The sequence below is a fragment of the Acanthisitta chloris genome, unplaced genomic scaffold (assembly GCF_000695815.1).
Source record: "Acanthisitta chloris isolate BGI_N310 unplaced genomic scaffold, ASM69581v1 Scaffold7605, whole genome shotgun sequence".
Taxonomy (NCBI): domain Eukaryota; kingdom Metazoa; phylum Chordata; class Aves; order Passeriformes; family Acanthisittidae; genus Acanthisitta; species Acanthisitta chloris.
The window spans coordinates 25,008-48,610 of record NW_008673070.1 but is presented as its reverse complement, the minus strand read 5'-3'; the positions used below and the strand labels follow the sequence as shown (position 1 = coordinate 48,610).

Below are 23,603 nucleotides of genomic sequence, written 5' to 3'. Positions count from 1 at the left end.
CGGGGTGCGGGCGCCCTCTGGCGGTGGCGGGCGGTGGCGCGGGCTGCACGGAGCTGTCCCCTCTGATGCTGAAAGCAAAGCAACAGTAGGAAATTCCACTTTTCTCGCTTTGAAATGCGATGGGAGCACTGACAGACTATGTAAAGTGCTGTTAAACTCCTTCAACACTCATGGGGCACGGGGGATACGGTGCTGCGGCCCTGGCTGCAGAGCGAAGGGCTGCGGGCCAGGAGGACGCGCTGAAAATTCCGAGTAGCTGCGAGTTTTTCTCGATCCCCAGCCAAGAGCTCCGCTGAGCCGCACGCTGGGGCTGGCACAACTCGGCTGCGCGGAGCAGCAACACGCCCAGGCTTGCCGGAGCCCTGGGCACGGGGCTGGGGCAGGGCAGGCTTCTCGTCTTGGGCACAAAACATTCCCCGGCGATTTGCTCCCAAAATGTGCAACAAAGATTTCCCCCTCGGTAATTCTGGGTCGTACCTGTCAGCCCCAGCTGGGTGTGTGCTGACACCTCCATGTCCTCTCCAAACTGCACCTTGGCATTTACAGCCAGAGCACTTTTATTCACTCACTCGGTGTCCTACCGAAGATGCATCTTGCAAAGCCTCACCCACCTACTGCAGGTTGGGTTCTCATTTCTGGTGGTAGTAGAAGTTGTCACCTTCCCACAGCAGATAAAATAAAACAAATACCAGAGAATATATCCAAGAAAGTTCAGATCCGGACACATACATGCAATTGCATTTAGAACTCATGCTTCTTGCAGAAGAGCTATGATGAAAACCTGTAGAATTTAATCACACTGTGATTTGCAACAACTTTATTTTCATACCGTTTGCACACGGTCAGCTTTTAACTAAAACTATGATTATCAACGAAGTAAGAAGCTCCAGAAAAACGATTTAAAGCACACACAAAGATACAAACAACTAAAGACATGTTTAATGCCTCTGTTATCACCATGTGTATTTCTAAAGCACTCTTCACAGCCACAAAGCACTCGATTTCCAACGACACAGACTACAGAAGGAAATTTCTAAGCTCAAACATTTCCAAATGTTCCTTTAGGCTAACTGTAAATGGCATGATTCACCCCCCTCAGACTGTCCCCTAGCAACCAGTACAACCATCAACAAAGCTCCACCATTCATCTGCTGTCTGAAGTGTAAGTTGCTGAGGGATGGGAATAACAGAATCCACGAGGTTACAATACAAGAGTTAAACTCATGGTAATCAGCAAAGGGTTTTTTTCTCCTCCTTTGCTTGGGACCGTCGTTAAGCAGCTTTTTGTAAATATGACTCTACTGTTCATCAACCAAATTCTCAGCTATGAAGCAAGTTTGCTTTAAATAGACTCTGGAGCTGTAAACAATGGGTGCCAGGAAAAAAGGCAGTGGTCAGAGGACAGCTTTGCTCCTTGCAATATCAGATTCTCAGATGCTGTTTTCAGTATTGTTCATTTTGTTTGGACTAAGGTGTTAGAGGAACTGTTAGAGAAATTTGAATGAAAGTAAAAAGAAACAAATGTGTGTGCGCTACCAAAACACAAACAAAACCCCAGAAGTATTTGCTTAGGTGCCTTAGGTCAATCTGAATGCAGGGGGGATGGTGGTGATTTACAGAGTCTCTGTGGCTGGTATGTGAAACACTCAGGGAGAAACTCCCAGAAAACCTAGCATTAACCTTTGAGACATGTTCATTCAGTGCTGAAATTTAAGGCAGATCCTTAGGTGCCTGATGAGATTTAATGTGATACAGAATCTAAAATGCAAGGAGAGAGTTTAGGCAGAGCATCTTATAAACCTCTGAGCCCACAGAAAATAAATACAGAGTCAAATACACAAGGCAAACAATAAAGTTAATACTGAGCAAAAGAAGATGAAGGGGCAGCGCTAGTGGTTTATGGCTCTTTGCATGAACTTGAAAGCAAGGGAGGAGTACTGACATCCCAGGCAAGCACAAAACAATGACATGACTCTCTTGACCTGAACCCTTCAGAGAGGTGATAAGTGCCATGGGAACAGAGGAGTGCTCATGGTCCCGGATGGAAAGAATTCATGAACAAATTCATTTAAGGTAGACTCATAAGCTAAAGAGGTGGTCGTGGTGATCTAAAGCAGTGAGCTCAGGTACAGGACAGTGGAACCTCACGTCCAGCAAATCAGGAGAGATGTCAGCTAAGCAGCAGTGGAAGGTGTCCTGAAGGTTTTAAAGGCATGATAGGTTCTGCTCTGTTGAGAAGGTGGTTACTGAAGAGGCAAGGAGCAAGATAATTGTGTAAAGGCTTGGGGACCTTATCCAAAAGCTTGGGTTCTCACCAAGGCACAGAACACACCCGAGGCAGAAGACTGCTGTGTATCTTCCTCAGTTTCTCTCTTTGGCAGGATGTAAAAGAAGAACTGCATCAGCTTTTACCCTTCTGGTTCTCTCCCCCATCCCACTGGTGGTGGAGTGTGTGAGCCACTGTGTGGTTCTTGGTTGCTAGCTGGGGTTAAACCACAACAGCAGGTTACAATCAGCATAACTCAGTTCTCTCACTGAAGTAGTAGCAGCTGGGGTGTCCAGAAAGCACAGAGAGAAGACCAGACATGTTGTAGTGACAAAGACTGTCTTATCTGACCTACATCAGCCACCTAGCCATGCTTTGCTAACATTTTACAAGGGCTGGTAGGACACTGCAAGCTGCTGCACACATTTTGGTATTAGCAGCACCCGAGAACAGCCACAGCATACTGTTGCAGCAGTAGAGGAAGCCTTGGTACTCAGTGGGAAAGGTCTATCAGCCAACTAGTTACTAAGAGGTGGGCTAGGTTGCTCTCTGGTACACAACCTTTTGAATATCTGGATAATGGCTAGAAATAGATGAGGTGGTGATGTGAATGACCTAGCTGTTGATGTCACCCATCCAGCCTGCAAAGTTTCTCTCATTGCCAGGTATGGCTCTGGAGCAGGACAGGCAGCTGAAACGTGATTTGACCTTTGGAGCAGGTAACTGTAAAGACTTCCAGAAGATGACAGTGAAATACAAATTTAGTTATTATGGAGATGCTTTGCTGTTCTGATGAGCAGTTTTATGCCCTCAGATATAATACGCTGAATGTAGCATCTCCTATCTTGGTGTCTTTCGGTATTCTGTATTAATTTATATACAAATCCCACAAGGTTTACACACTCCAATGTGACTGTGACTACAGCAGTATTAAATCAAGCTACAAGCTCACCAGACAGGCAGCCACCTATGGAAACCACAGCACAGAACCACAGAATATCCCGTAAGGATCAAGTCCAGCTCCTGGCTCGGTACAGGACAACTCCAAAATAGTAAGTTATGCCTCTCTCACATCAATTAAGACTTTAAATTGTGGCTCTGATTGACAGCAGGCATTACAGGTCCTCCCTCAGAAGGTTTTGCTGTCCCCACAGCATGCCCACATGCCCTGCCTCCTCTCTGGACTGTAAGCTGTATACACCTTCATTTCTGATGGACTCCAAAACGACAAAGTGGTGGAGAACGTGCACATGGACAACTTACCTGGAAAAACTTCAGTTCTGGCAACTTCTCTTCTTTGAATGGTTGACCTGTTTTACACACAGGCTGCAGGTGAGCCCAAGCAGTAGCACATCTTGTCTCCTACTTCACAACTTACCTGGAATGGGTCTCGATATCCTCAGGGCAGGGGAACTGCAGTACTAGTGTGTCACAGACCACTGCTCCAGGATGCCTCTGCAGCTGCAGAATGGTTGATAAGGGCCAGGCTGAACAACTGTGGCCACTCTACAGATGCCAGGAAAGGCCATTTAGCAAAGCAACCAGTGTCACTCGTGCTGGGTTGAAAAGGTAGCTCCTTGCCTAATGGTGCCACAGCAGCAACAGAACCAGAGCCTGATCAGTTCTCTAATTAAACAGCTTCAGAGATGTGAAAACATAGGCAAATCTGATCTGAACACTTCCATCCTTGGTGTGTTAAAAGAGTTGGGCTTACCTGACACTTAATTCCATGAGACTATGACGCCTCACCTGGGTGGGCTACAAGAGATGGAGAAATACCCTGATCTTTACTAAGTAGGCACATTGCAGACAGGTAAATTCTAGAGACAACCTACTGTTTACACACACCAGTTTCCAGATTCTCATGACATAGGAGACCTGTGTTTTTGCTGATGTGCACTGTTACCTGAATGCAGCCACGCTCTGTATACATTAAAATCTGGAATTATTCCAGATTGCCTGGAATTACTTTCATTAGTGTATAGGTTCCTTGGGGGACCAGGTACTCCATGTCTGTCCTGTCTGGCATCCCCAGCAAACCCAGGCTCAAAGCTAGGAAGTAATCAGCACCAATCCTTCAGCCACATAAGGGATACAGGGGCCTGTGTGGGTAATTCGAGCATGCTGGATCTTGCCTGGACAATACTGAAGGGTTTACCCTGTAAACCAATACTTAGGACACAATTAAAATGCAACTAAGGCAACTGAGCCATGTTTAGTACAACATACATGCAGCTCTCCTGGGATGCAGACTGATGGTTTTAAAAAATCAGCCCAGAGAAAGATCTAGCATGGAACACATTTTTTTCCTAACATCGTTTTTTTGACTCTTAACTCAAACCCACTTTTTTTAAAATTCTCCATCACTTCTCACAATCTATTGTGACTATATCTGACTATTTCCAATCTCTATGAATATACTATCTAAGTGTAGACATGTCCTGTCAGGCCACAAGCATTAGATGGTTAGTTGTCTTAATTACTACTTAGCATTAAAAGATGTGCAGCTTAATGTTTTACCAGTTCTTTAAAGCTTCATAAAAACATAAACAAAAATATTCCAACTTCCATCATTTTGATCAAACCCAGTAACTTAAGGATAATATTTCTTCTGTTAAATATAATGCTCCAAGTACTGAGAGTCCAAAATCCAAGATTCCTGCAAGCCGTATGGAAGTATCTGAAAGTTGGGCAGAGTGCAGCATCAAACAACACGAGATCCAAGCACTCAGTGCCTAAAGGAATGGAAAACATTAACAATGTTCCTTCAATCAACTCAGAAGAATGAATTCCTGAGATGGATCCTGGAGGACATGAAGGTGACTATAGGGATAAATTCTGAGAACTTGATGCTCCCAAAGTTTGACACCTTGGGATGGATTTAGATTCAGGCTAATTAAGAAAACCTACAAAATTATAGATTTCTTGTCACCATGTCTGTTCTGACACCAAAGTTGCAGAAGTCAGGCCTCAGACAGGTCCTGGGGACTGTCACACTGCAGCAGCACATTGCAGCTAATCCTGCAGTGACCAGTGAGCAGCAGCTCTTGGCCTCTTGGTAAAATCTACCGCTGAGAACTGCCCTGCCACAGACTTCTCAAATACACTGCAAAAACTCAGCCTTAGAGAGTGATTATACTTACTGAGGAAAAGATGGCTAATCATTGTTCCCTAATGCACACTCTTATTTGAACTGAAATGGCTAATAGGTACCAACAATGTCCAACCACAAGAGCTTTGACTCGTGGTTGGCACAGAATCTGCCACGCGACGTATGACGTTCAGGGTGTTAACCTCCTCCTGGATGTGACTATGTAAGATCCCCCCCTCACGTTTTCATTTCTCTCATTTCTGTCTGTAGGTGATACATCATGATTGGTGCAACGCTGGTGCTTTGAATTAGCTCTTGAAAATCCATGGGAGAAAGGGTCCCTTGTTTGCAAAGGAGTGGAATAAACTGCAGGGAGCTCTGCTGTGCAAAGCCACCTCCCATCTCCTGCAAAGGGAGTGAGGCAGCAGCATATAACGCCTAGCTTGGAATTAGTAACTACTGCTATCTAGATTTTTGGGAAAAGGGGAAAAAATGTAGTCAGAGTTAGGGCCAAAGTTTAATTGCTGTTTTTCAATTACTAGAGTAAGTTTCAAAAGATGGTTTCCTTGTGAAGAGGTTTTCTACAACCATCTTTCCTTCACTGAAACTGGCATTCCAAAGGGAATCAGAGATTTTTTAAAAATACCACTAATGCCATTTTCCTTCAGCTTTGCTTCCTGCTTTTTTATTTTTCTAAGTCAGCTGAGCCAATGTACTGGTATTCCTAAATCATCCACCTTGCATTTTGATGAGTTAGTTACCATCATGGCTCTGAGTGATGAAATTTCAAAACCTCTTTGGAATACTAATTCCTTACTGAGAGGTTTCATTCTTTTATTTCATCCTATTTCCCTGATTTTCCTCTCAAGAACTGCTGATGTAAAATTTAATATAAAATATTGAGTCACAAAATAGTATTGCTTTTATGCACATTGTGGCAAGAATTATTTTTTTCTCCAATAAAACTATACCAAAATCCTGAACATATTAAGAACTGTGATGCAGAATAAAATTACACAGTGTGAAACAGGTACCAGCACAACAGTGAGATTATATTACATCAAAAAATTTTAATGGTCCCAAATATATACTCAACAACTAAGCATACACTCAGGGGGGCAAAAAAAATTATGACACAAAAGTGACCACATCTAGAATTCCACTCAATCTTTAATCAAGAAGGGACAAACAAATCCCCCACTTCGAAAAAAAATTCTGCAGTTTAAAGGGCAAAGGGAACAGATTTTAAAAAAAAGAGGAAACTTTCTATTCGGCCCTTCCCCCGCAGAGGTTTTTAAAACCTGTTGTAGCTTGAGTAAAACGTTCAGAATGTATGGTTTCAAAGGCAGGTCTCTTTTATACAAAGAAACTGCTGGCATTCTTAACAGTGAAGAATTGTGGCAAACCCTGCCTCTTCTTCAGAAGTCTCATACATGGTCCAAGAAAACATATTCTGATTGTAGCAACTGACCAGCCAATCCAGAGTTCCACTGACAAAACTCCTGCCCTGTTGGCTTTTTTTTTTTGTTTTGTTTTGTTTTCCATTTCCTTCCCTGAGAAAAGGGCAACGTGTGGTCCAAGCTGGAGAGCTCAAAGGCGTCAAGTCTTTCCGCTAAAGAAGTCCTTCTCCTTCTTCTGCTCCTTTGAATTGGCACTTGATTGGCAGAAATCCATTTGTATAGGTTGCTCTGTGTCACACACAGGAATTCACAAAAGATTGCTGCTTTGCTGTGGGTTTGTTTTCTTTTTGGATAAAACATCCTTCCCCAACCGGTGATGTTCTTCAGCAGTTGCCATTATGATGACTCAAGCTTTGCTTTCTTTGACAAAGGTAAAGTTTCCTCTTTATCTTCATCTTCATCGTCCTCTTCATCATCATCAGGATAATCTACAAGCCCAACGAGGCCTCCCTACAAAGACAGACACAATCACTATAACGAAGGAAATGTTTGCACACCGTGCACTCCACATTTGTACTGGAACAGAACACTGCCACAAGCATTCTGGTTCAGGAGGGTCTGAACAAAATGGAGCAGAACAAAAATAAATCCTTCAGCATCAATGAAAATGACGTTACCTGAAAAATGTTTAAACGAACAAATCCAAGACAGGGTTTTAACTATGCAACTGGAACTATTTCCAGCTGAAATCTAAGGAAGAGCCAGAAAATCTACTTAGTTTTGCTAAGTGTCACCACAACCCCATCTGTGAAGATGGAGTTATTTTCACTGAGCACAGCTGAGTGCAGGGAGCAATCTCAAAGCACTTCAGAAACAGATGCTGAATATCCTGCAAGTTTCATTTCTGAATTACAATACTTTCAGAACACAGTTTGTCTTCACAAAAGTTAAATTGTAGTAACTTAAGTTTTTTTGAATACTGTAACTGAACAAGGTGTACAGGCTATAAAGTTTAAATCACTCATCAGCTGAAAATGAACACACATCTAGTCACATTAAAAACTCCCTCATATTGCAAATAACCTCAGATTTTAAGGTTAGGCAGCTGTGGACCCATGAAGCAGCAGCACGAACTCCTGAAACTTCCTCTAACTAAACTATGTTGTACTTTCTGAAGCTCAACCAGCACTTGACTAGAATGGCAGTTACTGACACGTCACTCAAAGGTCTTATTACTTATTCGGGTGCTTAATGATGGACATCCAAACCAGAAAGTTTCAGCCAACTATACCCCAAAATGCAACTCCATAAACAATTACAAATGTTCTGCACAGCCACATACAACATAAGACTGAGTATACACCCCTAAAACAGCAGCATCAGATAATGAATAAACACCCCAATTTGAGTACTGTTCCTAGTGTGTGACTGTAGCACATTCCATTGAAAGAAAGTAGCTTGTGCCTGGACCCTTGAGTGGTTTCTCAGCATGCTCAGTGGAACCTGAACATTCTTCCTCTGCCACCACTTTGGAGCCAATACTGTATGCAATATGTTCCATATGTAAAGACTCCATTTCAGACTCAAGGAATTATCCTGTCTGGAAGAGAACAAGCCTCCAGCAAAAATACAGAAACAGACTGAACTAATTTCCAAGCCAATTCCATCCCTTCTAAGAAGCACTCGACTAACTCCTAGGTTATACAAGGAGTTTCCTCCACAGAGGAAAGTGTCCTTCAGTTCTTCCGTCAGCCAAACTTCTCACTCAGGTGTTTTCAACAGAAGGCAATCCAAATGCAAACTCTGAGCCATGTTCAACTAGAAGAAAGAAGAAAACCTAACCCCCCATTTACCTTTCCTAGAAGTGAGGTGAATGAGCAACATGGTGGCAGAGAAAAACAAGGATAAATCAGAGTGATTCTGAGAACTGACAGAGACACCTGACCTTTCAGCAATGGAAACACTTGTTATGAAAATAACTTCTCATTCTCATCTGAACTATGCTGTATCAACACTACCTCATCTGCCCCCCAGTGCTGGAAACACACCACTCACTACTGCCTGACTCCATTTGAATTGTCTTTCTTAGCTAAAAATCTGATAAAATCCAAGTGTCCTAAACTGCATTTAACAAAGGTAGCTTTGAATATTCACTACAAGTTAGAATGACTCTTCCAAAAAAAGGAGGTTTCTTCTTCTACTTCAGTATGTTCCAACCAAAAAGCATATGTTAGTTCAAAAGGTAAATGAGCCATGCTAGGATATTAAAAATTGTTGACTTTTTGGCTTACAGCAACCACCGCCCAACACACTTTATTTCCTTCACATATGCCAGTTATGTAATCCTGAACAATATTAAAGTGGTGATAGTAGAAATCCTCACTGGGGGTGGCAGAACATTGTGAAGTCCAGCAAAACTTGGCAATATTTCTGAAGCATTTCTGTATTTTTACCTGCCAAATATCCCTGTGCAATGTAACAAAAAAGTGTGCATTTCCCAGTAAATGTCACTGCTCAGAGCAGCTAGTGAAATGCTTCCTACTTGAAGAGTCAGGGCATTAAAAGAGCTTTTATTTCTTCTATATATGGCAGATCCTGTTAAAAATGCTGAAGGCCAAATGAGAATTACACACAAATCAGAGAGTCCATTACTGCTTAACGTGTCAGAATTCACACCAACTTGAGAGAGATGCTAAAGCAAATTCCTGCTCTGTAACAATGAAGTCAATCTACAACTATTCAAAATTACCTTAGTTGTAATAGCTGCCATCTGAGATGTGCTTTTAGAGACTGATCCTGGTGACCCAGGGGACCCTGGAGACCCAGGAGACCCAGGGGATCCAGGCAGATTACTTGCAGATGACTGGCTGGGAAGGTTAGATTTTGTACCACTGGAAAAAGAAAGCTTGAAACTTGGGCTCTGACGACCTGAAAGGTTAGTTTTCAGAAGAACTTCCTTTTCTTCACTCTCTTTCACTACAGAGAAAAAAAAATGAAGCAAAAGTAAAGCAACATGATTGAGTGAAACATTTAATTACAAATCACTTCACTGTGTGGGAAAAGGCTCAACACTTTATATACAACTCAGTAAAATAAGTCATCATAGACTTTTTTTTCCATAGCACTATACACCTGCCAGCTGTTGTCACTGGCCAGGAATGAACACTTTTGTTCTACCAATGTTATCACCTAAACATTTACGTAGAGAATTCTGAATTATAAACCTGATTAAGACCTGGGAAAACTTGACTATCAACTAAGATCTTCATTCAAATGCTTTAAGAAATCAACAACAACATTTCCTATCATTCACCTGTCAAAGACAACAGAACTGTGTCAAAGGGGTTTTCCACCAACTCGGTGTCACAATTTCACAGTCTACAAACTTCAGAATTAATACATGCAGTTCCTTCATTGCAGCAGGACTAAATCACACAAGTTAAGGCCTCTGCATAAGCCACATGGCATTCATCATCTCACCACGTACATTTTTTCCTTTCCATGAATTTACTGATAGGGTCCATAATATCCTCATCGTTTTTCGGTTTGTCAGAAGGGGGCACCACTGCCTCTCCATCCTCCATATCATCCTCATCGGTGTTGAACCACATCTCCTCCTCATCCTCCAGGGTCCTTGCATCCCTTCTGTATCTGTGGTTTCTCAAAATGGAGCGCATGCTGCGGGGCAGGAAGTTTTAAAACTTAGACTCAAGGATCAACTCCTGCTAATGATACAACTTCTACCCGACATTTACAGTGACAGCTACATGTACATGCACTGCAGGGCAATAAAAACACCAGCAAATCATTCTGTAATGTGAACCTTTGTATTTTCAATGCAAATATAATTACAAAACTTCCTGTATAAAGAATCAAAGTACAACCCTGCTAACAGCACATTCAGACTATTCCATCCATACAAAGTCCTGTAGCTTACAAGCAGCACTATTAAAAGTCATTTCAATAAATCTCACTCAAGTGTTGCATTCAGGCTTGGTTTACCAGTTTGCACTGGCAAATAAAAAGTTGCAAAACAAAAAGTTTAGAAATTATAGATTTTTTTTCTCTGCAAATACTTAGTAACCTGTCAGTGTTTGGGGTCCAACATATTAAAAATAATCAAATCAAAATCTAACTTAAATATAACTCCAGTTTAAAACAGACACATTAAGACAACACCTGTCTCTCTCTGCCACATCCACCCGTTGAAACGGTTGGTCACTATCAGTATCTTCCATTCTTCAGAGCCTCAGACACAAAGTGTTACTTCCCTCTCCCCATCTAAACTATTACTAGTGTTAGTTTACCTCAGCTCCACCTTCCTTTCCTCTTTTCTCAGGAGCAGTACTATGGCCTGGGAGCAGAGGGACAGGAATGTGCCCCCTGAAGAATGGGGGAGAAGTGGAAGAGTGGTTGAAAACATTCTTTTGCTAGATGTTGATTTTACCAGTCAACTTCCCACAGAAGCACGAAACCCTTGATGAAGCACTGCTTCACAGTTCACTGGCTGACATGTAATATTTTCCAAAAAGTCTCTGCTACTGGGATCAAAATGCTAATAATACAATTGAGATGTTCTATTGAGAGAAAAGGTCTTGCATTACTGATTACTCGGAAAAATTAGGAAATAACAAGGTATTGAATAAGAATGCAAATGTACTTTAAAAAACTAAATCTAGTTCCAAGTAAGTTCCTTGCCAGCATTATCACCTGGATCTGTACAGACTGCATCATCATACACTGCATTTCAAGTTCTGCTAACAGTGCAGAACTGTGATTTAAGTGGAACTCTTCTGAAGTTCTGCAGCTCATGTCAACAAGACTTTGGTCTCCTTCCTACTGAACTATTCTCTGCTAAAATACATAAACAGATTCTTGTTATTTTTGCATTTTATTGTGTCTGGGTTTTCACTTAAGGAATTATATGGACTGTGACAGGACTTGTGCAGTGACCATGCAAGATGCAGGAAGCAGGTTGACTGGGCTGACTGAGCTGCAGAGCCCTTGAAGCTCTAATTTCTGTTGGATAAACTCAGGTAGCACAACTACACACAACCACTTAGCTCAACCCAAGCCAAGGAAAGACTTATGTTTTACTTGCTGTACTGGCTGGGAACCACTGAAGACAGCAGCTGGGTGCTCTTTCCAACACATGCATTCATGTAAGCAAGAACCATAGGCTTGAATTTCACAGCTCTTTGAGTGATAAGCTTAGCTGCCACAAGCCAAAATAATAACACCTCACCTGTAAAACATTTCAAACCTGCAGATCCTGCACATACTCTTCAAAGTGCTTCAGTATTTTAAAATAAATCTACAATTATACTCTCATTTTAATTTTACAAGTCTCAAATTTAAATATTGATTAAAAAAATCTTGTGGCAAGAATTAAAATACAAGTCTGAAATTTCAAGATGTCCTAGTAGAACTACTTGGGATTAATTTTTTCATGTGTTTTGCACCTAATTCTGCACAGCAGATGAAGAACATGTCCTGCAGCAATCCATTTGGTTTTAATGAAAGGGAACATCACTGAATAGCCTCATCATCTAATGACAAGGAATATCATCTGCCAAAAAAAATAGAGTAAAAAAGGCCTAAACTTCCTGTTTTTGTACAGCCCAACCTTTTAACCTTGGGTAACTATGTACTAAGGAAGGGAACTTTTGCTCTGGCAAACACACAGAGCAATTCAAGTGTTACATCACTTTTTTTTTTACTCCATCAGCAAATCTAACAGTGACAAAAGAGCATTCTCTAAAATTTTCTTTGTATATTCTATTTCTCAAGCATTTTGGTAAAGTTTGTCTAAATATCTACACCCAAACCTTACTAAAAGGACTGAAATGTGAATTGTTGAAGGAAAAAGTCCACAGAATGATTAATTTATAACTGAACAATCTTTCAAAGCAGCAGTGGAAATGCTGTTTCAACAAATGAGCCCCTGACACTTGCTAGGCTTCCAGCCCCATTACAACAGTGTACATAAGTTTAGGATATGACAAACTGCATTATGACTGGGGATCCAGCAATTAATGTTAGTTGAAAGTTGATCAAAAATCTGCAGCCACACATTTGAAAATCACACTTTTAGTCCAGTGAACTCACCAATGCACAAAATGCAGCAGGAGTCTAACCTAGTTACATTTCCCACGATAGAGAACACCCACCAACACCCCGAGAACAGAATTAAAGCTGTAATACACTAAGAAAAGCATTTAGTGCATTTTACCTGTCAAGTTTTGGATTATCTTGTCTTTCCCTTTGCTGCTCAAATCGTAGTTTCAGTCCTTTGAATGTCTGCACATAATCTACATCTTCCAGTGCCTTCCAGTAATTTTCAATTACATGAGCTGTTAATGATTTTATATCTTCCTACAGGAACACACGAACATAAAGCCACTTATTTTCCTTCAAATTGATTTATTTAATACAATAAAAAGGTATCAAATGAGAAATTATTTTTAAACGTCACAGTAAGCATTGTATTAATTACCTTGTGCAAAAATGAGTATTGTGTATATGAGTGTACTTAAAATCTAGAGTGTCAAATATTTGATAAGCCAAACAAAATGAATTTTCTAGCAGTATGTCCTACGAAACACATGACAGAACCTAAAACCCAACGAAAAATCATACCAAATCCAACTCTAAAACGTTTTTCCCAGTGTACCTTATAAATATTTTTATATGGATTGATTAACTGGTACCTGCTTAATTACAAAATATGCTTATGAGACACAGACTTAGCATTCGTATTGTTTCTTTCCTTGCTATAAACAAATTACTTATTTAAAATCAGTTATTCAATGCATTTGTTTAGGATGAGAACAAGAAAGGTATTTTTCACCAGAAACCAACATCAAGTTTTCCCTTTGTGGTCACACAGTGCTGGTCAAGGTCCCTTACAAAAGCTTCCCAACTTTCTGCTATTTCAGTTTAGCACAGGTCTGCTCACTGCAGCAGGAAAACTGCTCCTGTTCATTGCTAGGCTGTCTTAACACTGCACAGCCCTTGGAACACACTGCAGAATAAACTCCTGAATTCCCATCTAGTAAGGCCAAGCAAAGTAACATGAATCTTAATACACTGATGATTTTCCTTCTTGGTTATGTGCTCAGAAGTCACCTCCTGTGAATGGTAATGCACCAGGAACAACAGAACACTTTTTAACTATTTGCTATCTTTAAAAATAAACCTGGATGAAAAAAAGATGACAAAAACTATTGACAGATACCAAGAAGTGCCACCTGGGTATCTGTGTGAAAAGGAGGATAAGAACATGACCTGTAGAATCAGCACCCAATCTCATGGAGTGTGGAAAGACCACATATGGTGGTTTGACCCTGGCTGGACACCATGTGCACACCAAAGCCACTCCATCCCTCCCCTCCTCAGCTGGGCAGGGGACAGAAAATAGAACAAACAGCTCAAGGGCTGAGATAAGGACAGGGAGAGCTCACTCAACAATTTCTGTCTTGGGCAAAACAGACTTGACTTGGGGAAATTAACTGAATTTATTACCAATCAAATTAGCATAGGATGTGAAATAAACCCAAATCTTAAAAACGCTTTCCTCCCAACCCTCCCTTCCTCCTGGGCTCAGTTTTACTCCTGATTTTCTCTACCTCCTCACCCCAGGGGCTCTAGGGGATGCAGAATGGAGGTTGCAGTCAGTTCATCACACATTGCCACTCCTGCTCCTTCCTCCTCAGCTGAAGGGCTGGCTCCTCACACTCTTCCCCTGACCCAGTGTGGGGTCCCACATGTCCCTTCTCATGGCAAGAAATCCTCCACGAACTTCTCCACTCTGAGTCCTTCCCACAGGTGGCAGTTCTTTATGAACTGCTGCAGTGTGGGTCCCTTCCATGGGGTGCAGTTCTTTAGGAATAGGCTGTTCCAGCATGGGTCCCCCATGCAGTCACAAGTCCTGCCAGCCAACCTGCTCCAGCATGGGCTCCTCTTTCCATGGGGCCACAGGTCCTGCCAGGAGCTGCTCCAGCACAGGCTTCCCATGAGGTCACAGCCTCCTTTGGGCATCCACCTTCCCAGTGTGAGGCCCTCCACAAGCTGCACGTGGATTTCTGCTGCACTGAGGACTTCCATGGGCTGCAGGGGGACATTTGCCACACCATGGCCTTCACCATGGGCTGCAGGGGAATCTCTGCTCCGACCTCAGCAAGTGGCATGTTCATTTTGGAGCCAGCTGGCATTGGCTCTATTGAACACAGTGGAAGCTTCTAGCAGCTTCTGTGGAAGCCACCTCTTTAGCCACTGCTCACCAAAACCTTGCCACACAAACCCAATGCACCACGGCACAAGTCAGGGCCACCTATATAGATTAACTTTTTCATAGCTTCAAACCAATTTTTCAATCAACATTTCCAGGTCATCTCAGTCTTGAATTACCTTGAGTCCCAACTTACAATAGGAAGAGGTCATCAGCACAACAGATTTCAAGTGGTGACAAAGCCTGGGGACTTACTCCTCCACAACTGCCTGCACCCTAGCTTGGCCCCACTTACTACATTTACAGTCTGCACAGCATCTTGTCAGATTCTGGATGCAAACAACAGGGAGCAAACAGTGCTGTGCAGACAGCCAAATAGGCATGAATATTTAAGAGACTCCCCACGGAAGGAACTTTGTAGCACTCCATTAATCTAATCAGAAGAGACTGGTACCTCTTCTGTGTATTTCCATATTCCACTGAATTGACATTACAGAGCACAGCTAAATTTGATGGGTTTGTAGCAGTACTTCCAAATTACATTCCTGTCACAACAAACCCATCCAATCTGCATGATGAAACTTGATTAGTGCTGCCTTTACAAATCTGGCACTCTGAGTACACTACAGAGGGAATTTAATTTTCAAGCAGTGGTACTGTTGGCATGTAAGAGAGAACATGGACAAATATGGAACAGTGATCTATAAGAAGGTTCATTTAAATACAGCATCATATGGTCCTGTTATGACAGCATAATTTAGGGTAAATGCAAAAAGTAAAGTCATCCTGAACTACAAGACTAAAGAGTAACTATGTTCAGCATGTGACAGCACTCACCACTCTGATAAACTCGAACATCTCTATGATGGCAGAGTTCATCAGGTTGTAACGGGAACCATTGTTTAGAAATGCTTTGACCACAGGTTCAAACAGAAAACTTTTCATTATGTAACGGTTGTAGAATTCATCCTTTAGCCCAATTATCTTCCTCTTGAAACGAAGGGCACCTGAAACAGAAGTGTGGTCAAAAGAATTTTTAACTTTCAAAGAAAAATATACTTCAGTTCTTACACAGCATTGCACTACTAGAACCAGGTAACACCTTCAGCTGTTCTCTGCTTCTCAACAGTCTCAACTATACACCTGAATATTATTTATCTGTTTTATCATCAAGAAATCCTCCATCATAAGTGTATATGTGAAACCACTTCTGTTCAGGGAAGAAATTCTACAATATTGTTTCACTATATTACTACGAACATAAAGGTGTATTTTTGATTTTTAAAAATTACTAATGGTAAAGGCATTTCCTCAGTAAAAGAACTGGGAAATTTACTTAGCATTCCTATTGTTCAAATGTAAGTTTTGTTACATTTAATTAGGCCTATTTAATCAGGATGTAAACTATCTCATTTAAAAACTGAGAAATGACATTTTCTTCACACACATAGTAAGGCAAGCCTTAATTTACAACCAGTTTAAAGGTCTGAAGCTCCAAAGTGTACACAAGTAAAGGAATGTCCAAGCACATTGCTATAAGAAGCACATTTTGCTTAGCAACTAGGTGTACACAAAGATTATTCAAGGGTTCTAAAATCAAGCTCAGGTTACTGAGTTACAAATTTAAAAGGTACTTATTTTATGGTACTGCTCTGTCATCTTAAGGCTTTGTTTAGCTCTATGTGCACAACAGAATTATGGAAAATAATCTCTTACTTGCCTCCAGAATTAAGTGACACCACTTGGCTCTTACAGAGCTGAGCATGGACAAAACAATACCAGAGTCTGAAGAGCAGCACACTGAACCTCTGTGTGGTGTAATGCAGTCAGGTAACCTCTAAGTACCTCTGGTAGTTTGTGTTAAAAAAATATCAAAACTAACAATGGTTCTCTCAGTATATTCAGTATTGATGTACCATCTTTTCAACTCATCTTTCCATTGAGATGAAGAAAAAACCTTTTTCCAGGAAAAAAGATATCTTCAAATGCAAAATGATTTACTCATGCTAGCTGACCTATCTATAAACTGGTATGAGAAACACAGGCTGTAGCAGTAGAATTTCCGTATTCAGTCATGATCTATGAACATCCTTCTTCCAGCAGAGTGAAGAGACACAACCCTTCACATTCAAAGATGCTAGTTTATTCCTCAGCAGGGAGACTTACACAATGCCAAGAAAGCATGCTTCGAGGCCATGAGGACGAGAACCCTTCGCAGGATGTCTTTGTTAATGATGTAGTTCTTGATGTGGTAGGTGTGATGTTCTACACAGAAAGTTAGCAGTTCCAGTATCAGTGCCAAGAGCTGGGCTGTCTGAAAATCATCTGTAACAGGAAACAAAAGCAAACCAGTTAAACATATCTACAGTGTTGCCTTCAGAAGTTAACTTCAAATATCCAACTGCAGTCTGGTAAACATTTCCAAGTTCTTGTATATTCCCACAGATAGTTTATGGAACATGCTGCAAGGTATGTTTAGTCTTTCACAAACAGAAATTGAACAAGCTTATTACATGCTTTGTATTTTCTACAAACACAGATATGGTAAGAAACACTCTTAAACTATAGGAACGATTACCTATTTCTTAAATTGGTGTTTGAAGGTTCAGACTACAGAACTTAACACTAACACAAGTCTCATTATGGTGTCCACATGTCTATATCATAGAGTACTGCCCTATATGCAGTGCCTTGATAAAAGTTTGTACCAAAAATGCTATCTATGATGCCTTTTAACAGAAGTACTATGCAAGAAATAGCTCAGGCTCTTTTAATACTTGTGCTAAGTACTGCTGAATTTTATGCTTGTGCATTATTCTAATACCCAAATCATGACTCAGCATTTTACTCTGAACTATGTATAATAGTCTCAGACTCACATTAAGACAGAGAATGTCCTCGGACAGTTACTCTGCTTTAAACATTGACATTCAACAGCCTTGATGTGCCCAAAATCCAGAGTGTCATTACCTTTGCTAGGCTTGTCCTCTGTAGTATTGGCCAATAAAGGGGCTGTCAGAACATGCATACAATGTTTGTAGAAGAAACCCAAGAACTCTGTCTTTTCTGTTTTCTAAAGAATGAAAAAAATCAAACATGTAACACATCACATCAAATACTCCTGAAAACCCCAATGTAGTTTCATTTGAAGGTATTTACTTACGTTGGCAGTGGCAAGCATGTTTTCTGGATCAACTAAAGTACGAAGCAAACCCATGAGCAGCACTGCCCCTCCAAGTTCTGGATCTGTGTCACAAATCATGTGTTCTATAATGAGGTTAATGAGTAATATATCCTAACGGGGGGGGGAAACAAGAAGACAAAAAGTCAATTTTAATGCTACTCCCTTGCCCCAAATCTGAAATAATCTTCTGAAAGTGTTACTGCCTGGTGAAAAATGGTATTGTAGCAAAATTCTGTAAAATGCCAACAGCCACCAAACAAAAACACCCAAACTGAAAAAACCAAATTAACTTTATGTGCCACTGATACACTCTGATCAGTGGTTCAATAGTAAGAATGCAAGCAGTGAAAACGAATTTTTCAAAGCAACTACAAATGGTTATGAAATTAACAATCTCATTTAGAACTTAATCTGAACTGAAACACCAAAAAATAAAAAGCACAGAGGCAGATCCTTAACAGCCTCAAAATTCAACTGATTTCTGGATGCACTTTCAGTGTACAGAAGTTTTAATTTGTATCCCCCTTTACAATACATACCAAAAGATTTATTTTCACAAATAAACAACAGTACATTTTATAAAGCTGTTGAACTTCATGAGGTTATTTTCACCTAAAAATAACCCCAACATGTATTTGCAGAAAACAAGAATAACCCATAGAAGTAGAAAATAATATTTACATTTCACTACAGTTGCTTGGTTACCACTGTCCCCCCCAGAAGAGGACAGTCATCAGACTCAAGTGGCTGAAACCACCAGCAGTAGCCACTGCCCAGCTGCCCCTTGCTTTCAATACAGAGGGAGCAGCACCAGCAGCTTCCTGTTCTCTGGCATGATTTTAGCAGACACAAGAAAAAAAAATTAACTATCTCCTCTATGGAAAAGGCAGCACAATGTTTTTACTCCCCTGGATACCACTCTGGATTACCTTTCTTACCACTGCTTGTGTGCTAATGTTTTGTGTTAATCAGCTGCAGAGGATCTCTGGGAAATCTCTGTCAAAAAGTGCTCTTAAACACATAGGACCATAATTCCACTTCCAACGTGTGTGATGATAAACTGAACACAGGTTTTTTACAAGTAAAAATAAAAACACATGCAGGTGCAAATATCAAGACTGAATTTTATATTTCACATTTTAAGGAAGCCATTGATCCAAAACACTTAGTTTTGTCTAGATGACAGCCATGTTAACCTGCTTTATGGTAACCTGCTTTACTTACAATGCAACAAGTGTTTGTGAAAAGGTGAACACTCAGCTCACCTAACAGCACTTCTAAAGTCAGGGCAGCTCAGAGTCCTGTCACTGTCACGACTGCATTCCATATTTCTTTGAAACTAGGGCTCATGCCATTCATAGAGCCCTAACTATAAACCAGTAATTTCTAAAAACAATACACACATTTCTGGGGATCTCTACTTACATCATCATTCTGCTGTGCTTCCTGCATTACAAACTCTCGTACCATGGATGGGTTGTATTCAACCAAATATGAGAAGATATCAGTGGCTGCGCTTCGAACTTGTGCATCATCCATACCCTGCAACAGCCACATGAAATCATTTATGTTTCCTTGAAAAGCTTACACAGAATGAAAAACAGAAAACATACAGCTTTAATTCCTGCTCACAAGTCATACCTGACTATAGCTAAAACTCAATCAACACACTTCTCTGTATATTTGACACCTGTTGTGCAAAATAAATTATGGTTTCCCTGTCCTTTGATTTATTTCCCTATTTTCTTACTTAATTGTAACCATAAAGCACGTAAAGATAGGAAAGCAAAGGAGAAAACAAAACCAGAAGAATGTCAGGGCACTTAGCAATGTCATATTGTAACTACTTTTACAGTTCTACAAAAACATTTTAAACACTCTGAATCACAAGATGAGACAAGACAAAAACAGCAAACACTTCAGCAAACCACATGCTGAAGTTACTTTTTAAAAAAACCTTTCTGGAGGTAAACAAAACCTTTCTGGAGATAAACAAAACTGTTGTGACAAACAGAACTGAAATGACTTACCAATATGACTTCTAGTGCAGGCAGTATGCCCATATTTGACAAGGTTTTGAAAAATGCATCTCTGTTTTGAGGCTGCAGTGTTTGTGAGAATGCACAGAACTCTTTCAGAAAATTTACCTGAAAACCAGGAATGTACTAGTCAGTAATCAAAAAAAAAAAAAAAAATATGCACATGTCACTTTGTAGTGACTGTCCCTTTCATGTACATTTTTCATGTCTATTCTTACCAATTCCTGCCTTTTCTCCTCATCTGTGGCTTCATCTGTTAGTTGTGCAAACAAGTCTGTCAGAAATTTTTCATCTTCCTACAAAGGCAAAACAATATCATTTGTTTATTTGACAATATCAAAAGGCATCTGAATACAATGTAAAGTTCTTCTCAACTATGCCTCCTGGAATTGAAAGAACATATGCTCGTACACTGCAGTCAATTATACCAGCTTCAACTTTCTAATTCAATTGTCAGACGAATTATATGAATCTTGGTTTTGAGCTCAAATCATGTACAGCACCACTGCACCCACCACCAAGTCATACTCAGTTAGGACATATCTTGTGCTGCCTTTCAGCTGTTTTCTACTGCAACTCTCATCACTTTGCCTAGGACTTCTTCTCTAACTTCCTTCCCCCTTGTCACATGCCTGTCCCTAAACCACACTACAATACCCTGGCTTCAACTGTTTGTGTGCATTTATAAACATGATCTTCCACACAGTCCTACACACACACGCACGCACACATGCACACAGGTATCTTTGGAATGTGATGAGATCTCTGCAGCAGAACTAAAGCAAGGACACAGTGAAGGGCATGAATGAGGTGAGATTCTTTCCCACCCCAGTGCTGTGAAAAGGGTGAATTCTAGAAACCAAATCAAAATCCATTCTGTTCTTTTTCATGCTGCTGTACCTCAGCAAAACTACAAACAGCAGCAAACACATTACAAATGTGTATTTGGATTGAAAGCAGCAGCAATACTTACTTTCCATAACCTTATAGTCCCAACAACTAGGAAATTATTAATCACAGATAAATCTCCCTCCTTGCCCAATATTATACAGTAGTAAGACAGCAGTTGCTTGAGAAAGACACCCAAACATCAGATCCTAACAGATTTTTTCAGAGCTGCCAGTGCTGTTTTTGTGAAGCCAGTAACACCACATGCAGCATCCCCTCCATCCCAAAACCACAGTGCCAGAAACCCAGGTTGTTTTGCTTGTGTTTGGACTGCATAAAGCAAAACCATGGAAGTACTTGGATACATCCACAGACACTCTTATATTGTGAATTACCCAGGTACCTTACGCAGGCTCACCCTGCAGTGCTGCTGAGAAAACGAGTAGCTCAGTTCTGACACAGCTGCGCTAGTGCCAGTGCTGCCCTAACACTGGCACAGAGCAATCCAGGATTGCTACACGGAACTGCACAACACTGATAAACCCAAAATAGGCTGCCACGAGCTACCACCCTACAAGGCATTTCACCACACTGTAAGGTAAACCCTATATTTAGAGTATGCCACATGTTGCCTCTTGTCTGATGCTCTGCTGTGCTTCTAACCTGACCCCACAGTCCAGTGACAATGAAAAAGAATGATTTATGGACACAATTTCAGCTGCTGTTTCTGTGACTGTCTCAAAATCAAAATAAAGAGATAGGAGAGGCCTCATTCGAAGTATACCAAAATTTACCCTGGTGGATCAAGCACAGGAGATAGGAAGTTTGACTTTCAGATTTCAATAGTCAATCATGTCCATAAGAACTATGAAGGTCTTTGATTTCAAGAAACTTAAGCTCTGATGAGAGAATATAAGGATGTTTGACTACTTGCTATCCAGCTGTTATGTGCCTTGGTGAGTTTTCTGTTCTAGTATTTAACTCACTACACATCACAGGTAACATAACTAACCCACAAAGAGATACTGACATTATTTACTGAAATCAAAAACAAACCCAACACAAAAACAAACAAACAAACAAACCACTCACCATAAAACCCAGTTCTTTTGAAGAATGTGCAAGTTATTCTCCAGGACTAGCAGTGCATTTAATAAAAGGCTAAGTACTTTCTCACTGTGAAACTGAATTTTAACCTCTTCCATAATACCTGACAGTACAGGCAAGTCAATACCACAGAAATACCTCACTGGGAAGTGATAAAGACTTCAATGCTGGCACTTAATGTTTCAAACAGAATTTGCAGAAGTTTGGTATAACTATTTTTCAGCTTTCCACATATATAATACAATGAGTATCTTATAGTTCTGCACTAAATACAATATTGAAGCATTTCCCATGCCCTGTCCTCTCCCAAACCTATTAAATGCACTGTATTCTTAAATTAATAAGATTATCTGGAAGCTCTAGGCCTCAGAACAACTGTGCTCTATTTAAAGTCAGATGGATTAAGATGGATCTGAGTGCCTTGAAACATCCTACCAGTACATGGATAATATGCAGTAAGTAGCAGTTATTCCAAGAAAATAAAAACAACCTGTTACTAACTCTGCAGTTATGGCTTAGCCCTGGAAAGTGTTTAGGCACTGCATCATTCCAGATGCTCAACACAAGGTAGACAGGTTGTTACTGATAGGAAAAATACCTAATCCTCACAGTTACAGAAAAATTGTGATTGCAATGAACATTCTAAGTATGAAATTCTCTCTCGCAAGCTGTAAAGCTACTGACAAGGGCAGCGTAACTAAAGATCCATTCCTGAACAACACTACCAGAGCTCTGGAAATGCACAGTCTGAGAGCAGAGTTCACATATTTCAGAAGTCACACAGCACCAACACTGAATGCTACAATTACGCAAGTTTCAATGTTTTCTGGATTTTTTCCAACTTGCAAAAATCTTCACACAGACAAGTATCAAAACACATTTCGATGTATGTTAGAAGCTGTGGAGGTCACAACTGTTTTCCAAGAAAACAAAACTGCAAATGATAGTTTATGAGGTAACTGTACACTCTAGTTATTTTCCCTAGGCACAGAAATTATTAAAGTGCAATACTCAAACTACGTGTACACCAGATGCTAAGTATATTCGTATTGCTTTTGCAAGATCTAAGTAGATGCTCCTAGGATTTAATACCTTTTAAAGCTCATGAAGATAAAATCAAGGCAGGTGAACTACTCACTTAATCATTTATGACTTCAAAAGCAAGAAAACCCACAGACAAGGCAGGGTCACCCAAAGACACTATGTACATCTGTGATTCAGCTTTCAAAGCAGTCCTCCTCCTCCCAAAAGGCACTCAAAAAAACGCTCTTCAAAACCAGGCCTCTCTTAAATGTAATTAACTTTCAGTTATCAGATACTTTATGTCTGTGATTACAGATAAATGACAGAAAACATCCCTTTCTCAAACAAAACCCCAGCCAAGAAACTCAACAACAC

The 23,603-nt window shown here is 40.5% G+C and overlaps 1 protein-coding gene across 2 annotated transcripts in view; it reads right to left on the bottom strand.

The window, feature by feature from the left end:
* Positions 1 to 6,511: 6,511 nt before the first annotated feature.
* The window catches only part of SMEK1 (SMEK homolog 1, suppressor of mek1 (Dictyostelium)), a 41,674-nt gene continuing 24,582 nt past the window's right edge, over positions 6,512 to 23,603 (bottom strand). Inside the window, exons 5-16 of one of the 2 annotated variants that reach the window (XM_009074762.1) lie at positions 20,429 to 20,506; positions 20,202 to 20,318; positions 19,597 to 19,713; positions 18,151 to 18,282; positions 17,958 to 18,060; positions 17,673 to 17,707; positions 17,154 to 17,349; positions 15,825 to 15,994; positions 12,990 to 13,132; positions 10,245 to 10,435; positions 9,507 to 9,733; positions 6,512 to 7,267 (exon numbers count right to left, since the gene is read on the bottom strand). In XM_009074762.1, the coding sequence (XP_009073010.1) occupies positions 7,154 to 7,267; positions 9,507 to 9,733; positions 10,245 to 10,435; positions 12,990 to 13,132; positions 15,825 to 15,994; positions 17,154 to 17,349; positions 17,673 to 17,707; positions 17,958 to 18,060; positions 18,151 to 18,282; positions 19,597 to 19,713; positions 20,202 to 20,318; positions 20,429 to 20,506 (1,623 nt within the window). In that variant the 3' untranslated portion in view covers positions 6,512 to 7,153. The remainder of the gene's footprint in view (positions 7,268 to 9,506; positions 9,734 to 10,244; positions 10,436 to 12,989; positions 13,133 to 15,824; positions 15,995 to 17,153; positions 17,350 to 17,672; positions 17,708 to 17,957; positions 18,061 to 18,150; positions 18,283 to 19,596; positions 19,714 to 20,201; positions 20,319 to 20,428; positions 20,507 to 23,603) is intronic. The other variant, XM_009074764.1, reaches the window with a different exon arrangement.